The sequence below is a fragment of the Equus przewalskii genome, chromosome 11 (assembly GCF_037783145.1).
Source record: "Equus przewalskii isolate Varuska chromosome 11, EquPr2, whole genome shotgun sequence".
Lineage (NCBI taxonomy): Eukaryota > Metazoa > Chordata > Mammalia > Perissodactyla > Equidae > Equus > Equus przewalskii.
In genome coordinates, this window is record NC_091841.1 from 11,529,019 (window position 1) to 11,541,129 (window position 12,111).

General features: G+C 40.1%; 1 protein-coding gene across 4 annotated transcripts in view; it reads left to right on the plus strand.

Annotated features, from left to right (window-relative positions):
* CSTPP1 (centriolar satellite-associated tubulin polyglutamylase complex regulator 1) overlaps positions 1 to 12,111 on the plus strand; it is a 184,174-nt gene that overhangs the window by 86,504 nt on the left and 85,559 nt on the right. For all 4 annotated transcript variants that reach the window (XM_008543231.2, XM_008543195.2, XM_008543187.2 and 1 more), the window contains exon 3: positions 3,145 to 3,275. In XM_008543231.2, the coding sequence (XP_008541453.1) occupies positions 3,145 to 3,275 (131 nt within the window). The remainder of the gene's footprint in view (positions 1 to 3,144; positions 3,276 to 12,111) is intronic.

A 12,111-nucleotide genomic window follows, 5' to 3' on the forward strand; every position in this document is an offset into this window, starting at 1 on the left:
TACAACTGAAATCTCACAAGGTTGTAATCTATCATAACATTAATAATAATAAAAAAAAACCTTTTATAAAAAAAATGTGTAACTAAATATGTATGTTAAATTTTTAAGAGGAATACTAAAATATCACAGATTCTGTCATAGCTTCCAAACTAACAGAGGGTGGAGAAAGTAATTTTTAAAAAAACTTTACTAACACAATAAAAAGTAGGAAAAGAGAAGAAAAAATTAAAGAAGAAGAATAGTTCATAAAAAAAACAAAATAACATGGCAGGAATTAACCAAATATATCAAAAACTCACTTATTAAAATACAGAGAATGTAGGATTGGATAAAAAACAAAATCCAGCTATATACTACTCATAAGAGAAATACCTAAAACAAAATGACCCAGAAAGATTGAAATGAAAAGCGTAGAGAAAGATTTACCAGGCAAATAGTAATGAGAACAAAGCTGGTACTGCAGTGTTACAATGCTACTATCAGACCAAAGTCCTGGACGTTAAAAGAGTTTATAGGATGTAGACTTTCAGTATTTCCAGTGTGGCTAGCGCAAGTATAAATCCTCATACGTACTTTCCACCTGGTGTTACTTATCTGTTTTTTCTTGTCTTTCTGAATCAACCACCACAGCTATTTATGGAGGAGTGTGTCCTGTGTGTTAGGTAATGGGATAGAGGCAAAGATGAGTACAACGTAAGTGCTTACTCCATATAACTTACAGTCTGGTGGGGGAAATGAGTCCAGTAACTTTAGAACAAGGCAGCAAATTGTGAGTACCAGCGCCATTGGAGAGTTGTAAGTGAGATGTGATGGGACCTAGGCGTCAGGGTGGAATCAGAAAAAGACTGTGCAAAACATGGTGTTTGAGATGGTCCTGAAAGATTGGATATATTTTTTTTAAAGGTTGGCACCTGAGCTAACATCTGTTGCCAATCTTCTTCTTCTTCTCCGTAAAGACCCCAGTACATAGTTGTATGTTCTAGTTGTGGGTCCTTCTGGTTGTGCTGTGTGGGACACCACCTCAGCATGGCCTGATGAGCAGTGCTGGGTCTGCACCCAGGATCTGAACCAGGGAAACCCTGGGTTGCTGAAGCGGAGCACGTGAACATAACCACTCAGCCACAGGGCTGGCCCCAGGATTGGATAGAATTTTAACAGATAGAGATAGGAAAAAGATATTTCAGGTTGAAGAGAAACCGTAAAGCTTTGAGCAATATTGTGTTTTCTGATTTTCGTTGTGGCCATCTTATCTAAAAGGGTTTTCACTGATTGTGTTAAGATCATCTGTTAACTCTTTAAGTACAGTGATTATGCTCTCCATACTGACCAGCTGCCACCCTAATCAAACATTTCTAATTATCTTTACTTTTAATTGAATGTGAATTTTATTGGTATGGGTTATCTAAAGGCAGTGGTCTAAATAGAATTATAAATCACTTTATATTCACTGGGATATGAATATGACATTGTATTAATTTGTTTTATAAAATTTGTATTTTGTAAATTCTTGTGTAAATCCTTACTTATCTGTACAGTGAGGCCCACCCAGATCCTTCAATGCGTAAATTATTGTGTCGTTGAAAAAAAAGATATTTTTAAAAAGCTACACTAAGGATATCATTTCACTGGTATTAGTTCTTTCACAGTGTAGACCGTGACCTAGGCACCAGCTTTTTTCCCTTGGGGAGTATGAAGCACACTTTGGAACTAATTCTTTGCTGTATGGCTTCATAAATTTAGGCTAGAATGTTATCATTTTAGACTTCATTTGCTAGCAATGTGGCCTCCTCCATTTACCTGTAACAGTTCATTTGCTTTATTTTTCATTTTCCTTTGCTCAAAACAACAGCATCGCCACAAACTGCATGGTTAGGCGAACACTTTTCATTGCTTGTTAGAAATCTCTCTTCTAACCTAATCCTGTGCCAGATGTTGTTCTCATACTCCCTCACAGTGTCTTAGAAGTAGATTTCCACACTAGTTTTCCATGGAGGGAAGAATGTGTAATTTGCTTTTTCGTATAGTGTTGTTACTATTAACAGGAAGAGGCTAATTTTACCCAAAGTGATAACATACTCTATCAACGACAGTTTAGACACTTCCCCATGAACTTGGTCAGGGACAAGGAAAATGGAATAGGTAGGTGGCTCCTGAAATTTTTTCCTGTTTAATTCAGAGATTCAGATTTTTTCCCCTTTAAGCGGTCAACAAATGAAAAGTGGCATTTGGAATTACCACTGTCCCTCTATTGCTTGCCATCTTCAGTTTAATTTCTGCCTCTGTCTAACCCATTTTCCACTCATGATTTACTTGTCAGGGAATTTAGGAGTTTTCTCGAACCTGAAGTCTGCCTTTGGTAGTGACGATTACTGGAGAACTGCCTATTCTTTGGTGGAATTTCCATTTTTAGATTACGCCTGGCTCTACAGCCTTTATTTCTTTGGCAGAAGAACCCAAAGGCAATGGAGTATATTTTTTTCCCCTTCCCCGGCCCAGCTTAAACAATGACTCACTTGGGCCCTGGGGCTTTGCTTCATACTCTGATTCAGGGGCCACTTTCTACCCTCCTTCTCTTTGCCTTTAGTGTTTTGTCTGGAACCTTGTGTATCCTTTGACACATGGATTTGCCTCTGAGGTTCTTGTCAAAGAGGTATTCAATACCCCCCCACCCCAAACTGGAACTGACAACTCACTTATGGCCCTGTAAGCCATATTGTTCTATGGCAGCTGGTAAAGGTCAGAGAGTATAGAAAGAATGTCTTTAAGGAAACATAATTCCAAAAGAGATAGGGGGAGAAGTATTCTCCAAAAACATATGAGTGCCAGAGTCATCCAGTTGAAGACTGGAGGATTTCCCTTGGGGTGGATGCTCCAGTGGCTGCTTTAAACTTCCTCAGTGTACATGTGGGAGGTGGGAAGCGCCGAGAGGAAGTGGACTCCAACTGGACTCAGAGGGATGTGGTTCTATGAAGGGACTTCCTCACAGTTCAGAGTTTTGTCTAATCTATAGTTCAGAGTTTTGTTGGAGAAAAAAGATTTTCCCCCTTTTTGGCAACGGTTCTATCTGGCCTTGATATTTCATTCTGATTCCAGCTTTCCAGAACTATCCATCTAATGATGATTTCTTGATTTTTCTCTTTGCAGTTTTAACAGTGTATGTCAGGGAACTCACATTCTCTTTCGGGAATTCAGCTTCATCCAAGCCACCCCTCACAATAGGGCATCCTTCTTACGGGCCTTCTGGAGATGCTTCCGAACTGTGGGCAAAAATGGCGGTAAGTCTTCACAAATTCTTTTCTTGCCTTCCTTTCTTCCTTCCAAACTTCTGTCTTTCTTTTGTTCCTATAAATACTGCTTGAGTGCATGCTATTCAAGGCTCTCAGAACACCTTACCCTTTTTTTTTTTTTTTGAGGAAGATTGGCCCTGAGCTAACATCTGTGTCCATCTTCCTCTACTTTATATGTGGGACGCCTGCCACAGCATGGCTTGATAACTGGTGCGTAGGTCCCCACCTGGGATCCTAACTGGCGAACTTGGGCCGCTGAAGCAGAGCGCACAAACTTAACTGCTCTGCCACCAGCCTGCCCCAGAACACCTTACTTTTAAGGTGCTATCCATCAGGTGTCAGAGATACCACCAACACTGCTACTACCATCACTATCACTAATGATACTTACTAAGAGCCGAGTGTAGCTGTGAGCATTTTACATGTAGTAATTTATTTAATCTTCACAACATTTCTCTATGGTTGATACTATAGTCCCCATTTTATAACCAATGAAACTGAGGATCAGAGGAGTTCAATAACTTGACAGATTCCATGGTAAATGCTGAGACCAGATTCGTACCCAGGCAGTCTGGCTCCAGAGCCTTTGCTCTTGGCAAATATTAAAATGCCATCCACCCAACTGAAGGAATGCTGTGAATACAAAGAAGGAAGCTCCTGAGTGGGGGGTGGGAAGGGAGTACTACTCTAGAGAAAGGGGAGAGAGTGGGGTAGAGAAGGTTCTCCTGAGAACTGGTGTGATGATGTCTGAGTTCTAGAAAGATCATTCTAAAGGCAGTGTGGAAATGGCTTCAAGGGCGAGACTGGAAGCTAGGAGCGTAGTCAGGAGAATCTCAGCAGCTGAGGAGAGAGAGCGAGAGTCAACACTAAGGCAGGATCCGTGGAGGCGGACGGGGCGCTTTCAGAGACAGCAGCCACAGGATGTGCTGATTGGGTTCCGCCTCTGAGGTGAGTGAGAAGACCAGTGATCAATTTCCAGGTAAGCGTACAGTTCTGCAGTGTTACGTACGCTCACACTGCTCTGAAACCATCGCCACCATCCATCTCCAGACCCTTTTCATCTTCCCAAACTGAAACTCTGTATCCATTAAACACTGTCTCCATCCCCCTTCCCCCAGTCCTTGGTAACCACCACTCTGCTTTGGCTCTAGGAATTAGACTATCCAAGGTGCCTCACATGAATGGAGTCATATAATATTTATCCTTTTGTAAATCACTAATTTCACTTAACATGATATCCTCAGAGTTCATTCACATTGTGACGTGTCAGAATTTCCTTCCTTTTAGAGGCTGAATAACATTCCATTGTATGTGTATACATTTTGTTTATCCATCTGTCAATGGATCCTTGGTGGCTGGCGTCCATCCTTTGGCTAATGTGAATGATGTGATATGTTAAGTTTTTGAAAAGTTGAAATGTCTTTATGACACAGTGAAGAAGCTTCATTAAGCAGCAGGAAATACTCAGGTTCTAGAAATACAGACTTTGGGAAGCACAATAAAAATTACTAAAGTAAGATTTGCATTTCACCCTAAAATCCTTGAGAGAAAAGCTGTTGAACTGGAAAATGCGAGTCCCTTTTATATTTGCATATTTGGTTTGACATCTTATGATTATATTCCGAGGAAAATGTTAAGAAAAACATTGAAAATGTTTTAACTGAGTCTTTATGTTGGTGAGGTAAAGAGCAAAAGATACCGTCTGAGAGCTTCTTTTTACAAATGGCACTCGATTGTTACATTCGGAATATTAAAATAGGTGAAATTGCTCTGAAACTTTCAGATTTAGAACCTCTGCATCAAAATCTTTGTTCACGTCTGTTTTCAGGGGCCTGTTCTCTTTCCTACCTTCATATTATGTTTTTCCGAATAAGTATTGAATACCTTTAAGACTATAGTGATTTCTAACTAATAGTGTTCTCTAGTGATCCTAACTTAAAGTAGAAGAAGGCCTAACCTGTTGCCTCATTCATTCAACAAATATTTCCTGTAGCCTTACCATGTGCCTGGCGCTGGAGTCACAGTAAGTGAGCAGGTAAATCCCCTGCTTTCGTTGACTTTACGACATCCCCCACCCTGCTCAAAAGGATGCCACTGCTACTTTGTATATAGGTCCTGAAACTTTTTCTAGAACTCCTTCAACCTAGTATCTTAGATCATTTCCACTAGCCTCAGAAATAGGTAAGGTAGGTATTATTGCGCCCAGTTTGTAAATAATGAAATCGTGTGACTTGCAGAAGGATTGTGCGGTGGATTAGTAACCAAACTGGAAATAGAACGCAGATTTACTGATATGCTAATGTGCTGTTTCTACTGTTCCAATCACAGCTTCTGTGACATGTAACTCTAGAGGTCATCCATCTCAATTATACTGTCATGCAAGAAGTACTTAGTGTGCTGAGAATAGCATCATCTCCTTTACGGAATATACGTTCTAGTGGGCAGAAATCAATGTGGACTCAATTTTAAGTGAATTACCTCAGAAAAACTAACCCTTTGGTCTCTACATAAACAAAACTGGGAGCTATGGATATATAAGTGGTTTGTACTATTTCATCAGAACCTGTCTTTCCCAGTCCTTTCCCAGTCTCTTAATCAGTCAGCAAATATTTATTAAATACTCACTATATTGAAGAATGGCATATACAGCTAGAGCTGGTTTCTGTGAACTAGCACGTGGAGATAACTATGGAAAACATTCTTTAGATATCCTTAATTCCCTTCTTGATTTAGAAGAGGGGCCTCTTCAGGAATTTATTTTCTATCACGAGGGATCCATATAGCATTTGGACTAAGCAGATGTGGGTTTCTTTTTCTTACAGCAGCTGCCAGTGGTTCATCCAGCTGCTGAGAGGAGGCAGCTCCAAGTTCTCCCTGTGTCTCCTGTGCCATAAACAAGACCTGGATTTTACGCTAGATGTTTATTGTCATGCTTCTTAATCAGACAGCCTTTGATTTCTTAAAGACCAAATACAACATTTGTGTCTAGGTGATCCGAAAATCTTTGGTTAAATAGTTTTTATATATTCTCAGTTTCTTCCAGGAAACTTTAGAACATCTTTCAGTCCCAGAATGTGTCAGTCCCCAATTTTAATCCAGAATGAGCAAAAACACTCAGAGGCAGGCTTCCAAAACAAAGGATTTATTAAGCCCCGTTTTTTCAATTAGAATCCCAAGTACCAGACTCCTACTCAGTGGAGCTGCTACTGTATCGTTCTCCTGCAAATGACGTCCTTAGAACATCATGTCCACAGTTAGCATTATCAGGAGGAAACTGACTCTTCTGGGAGGTAGCAAAAGAAGAGCACGTCTAAAACTGAAGCCACCTGTAGAAAACTAAGGACCTGATCCCTTCTGGCCAGAAACATTTGATCCCAGTTTTTACCAAGTACAGAGATGCGATGTCATTTCTGCAGGACTGAGTATTGAATGATGCTAATTTTCCTTTGTCTAAATTTCAAATAACCTCATAAAGACTGTTGTGGACCTCTTGCTATCTAGGCAACTTTAGACTTGTAGAAGCAAAAAAGATCTATTCAAATATAACAAGCCGGGCCGGCCCCGTGGCCAAGTGGTTAAGTTCGCACGCTCTGCTTCCGTGGCCCAGGGTTCCACTGGTTTGGATCCTGGGCGCGGACATGGCACCGCTCATTAGGCCGTGCTGAGGCGGCATCCCACGTGCCACAACTAGAGGGACCCACAACTCAAAATATACAACTATGCACTGGGGGAATTTGGGGAGGAAAAAGCAGGGAAAAAAAAAAGATTGGCAACAGTTGTTAGCTCAGGTGCCAATCTTAAAAAAAAAAATATATATATATATATATATATAATTAAACCTTTAAAAGTCAACTTCTCACTTTGGTATTTCTTTCAATGTAGAAAGGTTAATCTGAATTTTCCAAGTCTGGCAAAGATTGTAATTGCTTTGAAGGAATCTTCACTTCTGTTTAGGGATATTAGTTCAAAAGAGTTTTTTGTCCAGTTTACTAGAATAGAATTTTGAGCTTTGTGCTTTTATCAGTGAATATATATATTTCATTTAATAAAATCATGATAGGTACTTCTTCTTCTGCCCATGAAGGAATTGTGCTCCTGCCATAAACAACTGGAAAATCAGATAAAGAATCTGAAACAACCGTTTCAGACATTGGACAACAGTCAGTGTGGGACGGTGGTCCCTGAGAGGCACTTGCCAAGAGGCAGTACAGGAAGGGAGACTGTCACAGAGCCCAGGAGTCTTCCTGAGTTGAGGAGGCAGAGACTGGGCTCTAGGGAGGCCAAGTGGCCAGAATTTGCAGGGCTGGGCACAGCGAGGAGGGCGTTGCCCAGTGAGCTTCAGAGAGCTACAAGGGGATATTTGAGGCCGTAGCTTCAAACTCTGCACATGTGTGGACTGGGAAAAGAACCACCAGAAAGCAGCAGGCCAAGCAATTCCTGGAGTGTACACAGGGCTGGGGGTAGTTCCCACTTCCACCGTCTGGAGTGGAGAAGCCCCAGAATACACAGGGCATGGGCGTGGGATAGAGTCCTCAGCAACTTGGAAGCAGAAAGGATTAAACTGATCTGCAAGTAATTTAACTGTATAACAGAACAAAATTCAATACTCCTTAAAGAAATTCAATAAAATCTAGCACTCAACAACATAAAATTCTAAAGTCTGGCATCCAATTAAAAATTACCAGACGTTAAAAGAAGCAGGAAGATGTGACCCATAACCAGGAGAAAAATCAATCAATAGAAACACAGACCCAGAAATGACTGAGATGACAGAATTAGCTAATAAGGACCTTTAAACAATTATTTTAAATCATATAGATATGCTTAAGTATGTAAAGAAAAACGTGAATATGATTAGGAGATTAAGGGGAGATGTTAAAAAGATCCAGGGGGGCTGCCCTCATGGCCTAGTGGTTAAGTGCACTACACTTTGGCTGCCCAGGATCTCAGGTTTGGATTCTAGGCGTGGACCTACACCACTCATCAGCCATGCTGTGGCAGCGTCCCACATATAAAATAGAGGAAGACTGCCACAAATGTTAGCTCAGGGCTAATCTTCCTCAAGCAAAAAAAGAGGAAGATTGGCAATAGATGTTAGCAGGGCTAATCTTCCTCAGCAACAACAAAAAAAAGATCCCAATGGAATTTCTAGATATAAAAAAAAATCAGAAATGAAAATAATGTTAATAATAGCAATTAGCATTTATTAAGTGCTTCCTGTGTAGATTATCTCATTTTTCTTCACAGCAATCCAATGTATTAGGTAGATACTATTATATCTCCTTTGCACAGACAATGAAACTGAAATCGAGAAAGTTAACTAACTTGTTCTGGTTCACACACCTAGTAAGTGAAAAAACCAATGCCGAAGAAGGCAGAAAGCTAACGAGAGACAATATTATTTTTTCAATGCATTCTCCATAGCTAGTATATGAGATGCTTAAAATACAAATAAGTAAGTGACAATACTTGCCCCCAGGAGGTCACATTCCAGGAGAAGAAATAGAGTAGTCTAGAAATAGTTTCCGTAGGATATAAATGATTATTAGAGCCGTATGTAAGATTCAGTGATGGTACAGAGGGGGAAATCGTTCGTCCTGCAGAAGTTGAGGAAGGCTATAAAGCAGTAAAGACAGTTGGGATGGATCTTGGAGTAGTAGAAAGCTGTTAAACAAATAAGGAGTACATTTTAAAAAGAACAAACAAGATTTTGGAAAGTATGATAGCGTGAAGCAACACCGTTCCTTTGGGAAACTGTGAGAAGTTCCTTGTGGCTGGTGCTTAGCACATAAGCAGGAAATGTCAGTGGTCAATCAGAAGGACCTTATCAGTTTGTGTGGTATTGTCACATATGACACTGGCAGAAGCTTGGAAAATAGAATGGAAGGCAGGTAGTAAGACCGAAGACAGAGACCTGTGTTAGAGCTGTTTACAGTGGAACAGGAAGTGGCATGGAGATGAAGAGCTATTTAAGGAGATGGTTTGACAGGACTTGCTGATCAATTGGGTGTGGCGTGTCGAGAGGAGAGTCAAGAATGAATGCCAGGTTCTAAAGTATTGCCAATTTCATCCCTCCCTTGCTGTTTTTCCTTCACCTATTGTGTTTTACTCTGAATTCATGGTGGTTTTGTCTTCATAGTGTAGGTATATTCATTCACTCAACAAACATTTATGTATTCAATTGCTAGTGATAAGGCAGTGAGTGGAGCAGACAGAACTTCCTGCTCGCATGGAGTTTGTGGTCTGATAATCAGAGATTTGGAAAAAAGTCCCTGCTTTTATGAAAGGAGCTAACATTCCAGGAATCAGAGAATTGCAGTGGGTCTGTATGATCATATGGTAAAAACTTGCTTTTTTCTAAAACAGCTAAAGTTACGGTGGGTGAAGTGATCTCCAGGGAAAATGCAGACAATGTAGGCTGAGATTAAGCTTTTGGTCTGACTTCTCTGTGTAATTGCCTCAAGCTTCCGCTTGATTTTGCTTGTCACTAACCCTCATCCTCACTCCTAAAAACCTTTCTGTGAGAGTTAACAGTGCTCCCTTCAGGAGTGGGGTGGCTGTCTTGTTTGAAATATTAGAGAGCATTTGTTGCCTTTGTAATTTTTAAACAAACAAACAAAACTCCCTCCATGTAATCTCTTCCCTCCTGTGGTTTCCTCCAGCCGTCCATCTTCACCTGCTCCCCGCTGCGCTTCCCCTCTCCTCATTTTCCCCAGAAACCTCGTGTGACCCATAAACAATTTCTTCAACCTCTAGTTCCTGTTTCCTGTCTCCCGTTTTCCTTATTTCTTCTCAGTTCCTAATTTTCCCTCCTTTTTCATTTTTCCTTCCTTCTTCAGCATCTTTTCCGCAGGGAGAACGTTGCTATCTGATGTCCCCCCAAATCTTTCACCTCATTACCTCCAGAAACTTTAATCTTTCCCTCTATTTAAGTTCCCCTTTCTTCTATTTCGGTTATTTGGGGCTGTCACACATGTCACACAAGCATTTCTGGAATGCTTTTGTCACCACCTCCTCTCCCACCCAACCCTCCTCACCCGCCGTACATAATACCCTTAGGTTGTAACCGCTCTCTGTCCTTTTAGGTCTTAGTTTAAAGGTCAGCTCCTTAAAGGGCCTTCTCTGTGACTCCCTTCCTCATCTGAATTAGATGCCTTCATTATTCTTTTTCAAATTATCCTATAATTTTTAGTCATATCATTTTTTACAGTTTCTGACTAAATATTTTTGGGATGACACTTTACTCAGTGCCTATCTTCCTTATTAAATTGTAAGCTTTATGAGGGCAAGAACTTTGTTTATTTTGCCAATAATTATATTCCTGGCACCTAACAAACCTAAAAAGCTTCTTTTTTGTTATTTAATATGAAGACCCACCATTTTACAATCACTATACAGAAGATAGATTATTGAATGGATTATAGTATGCTCTCTTTTATCATAGAGGGTAGGGTTGGTTTTCAAAATCTGCTTTACACTAAATTTTCAATATTGTGTAGGAGTCTTGATTTAAAATAATAATAGCTACCACTTATTGACCATCTACTGTATGCAAGGCACTAAACTTCGTGGTCAGAGTCTCCGATAAAAACTGGCCCATTCAGAACTATACTGTATGAAATGACACCTAATTAAAATAATATCCAGTACCCACGGCTGCTTCCAAACAAGAATTGGAGAGATTTAGATCCTGCTCTGTCTGCAGACTTGAAGCGTTGGTGAGGATCTCTTGTAGCACCTCCTTCCCTTCTTTTGTGTGCTAGGTCCAGCCGTCATGCTGTGAAAGAGATCCCAAGCCAGAGGTCAGATGACTTCACGTGCCTTGGCCTGCAGATATGTTTTCTTTGGCTGCAGTGTTAAAAAAATTTTTTTTTAATTAAATACCAACATTTAATATAAAAATCTCGATTCAGTCTCACTTAAAGAATGGAAAATCCATTCCATTCCAGTCCCATGTCCACATTCCAACAAGGAGACAGTCCGGCCGGGCGGAGGTGCAGCTGCTCCCTTCAGAGCGGTCGTGTGGCCTCAGATGTACCACCAGCCCCAGCTGCCTTGCATCACCTGCTTACGTTTCCTGCCTGGCCTCCGAAGGCATGTGAGTTTGCTGCCATCGCTGGAACTTCTTGGTCCGTTTATAATCACTTGAAAGGTAGGGTTACACACTTAATTCAGAACAAGGAATCAGAAGCTTATTCCTCAACTAGATTCTCTTTCTCTTTTCTCCTTGTCATCATGATGTCTCAAAAAATTTTAGAATTAGAAAGGACCTTAGAAGTCATCTTGTCTTGAAACTAGGTCTAGGGGTTTTTTAAATATATATATATTTCTTTTTATTATGGTAAAATATACATAACATAAAATTACCATTCTAACCACCTTTTAAACTGAGAAATCTTTTTTTGGTGGTAAAATATAAATAACATAAAATTTACCATTTTAATCATTTTTAAGTGCACAGTTCAGTGGCATTAACTACATTTCCGCAGCCATCACCACCATCCATCTCCCTAACTTTTTCATCTTCCTAAACTGAAACATTTTACCCAATAAAAAAAACTCCCCATTTCTGCCTCCTCCAGCCCCTAATAACCACTGTTTTACTTTATGTCTTTATGTATTTGACTAGTTTATGTACCTCATGTAAACGGAATCATACAATATTTGTCCTTTTGTGTTTTATTTCACTAAGCATGATGTTTTCACAGTTTATCCATGTTGTAGCATGTATCAGAGTTTCATTCATTCCTGAGTAATATTCCACAGTGTTTATATATCATATTTTGTTTATCCATTCATCTGTCGATGGACGCTTGGGTTGTTT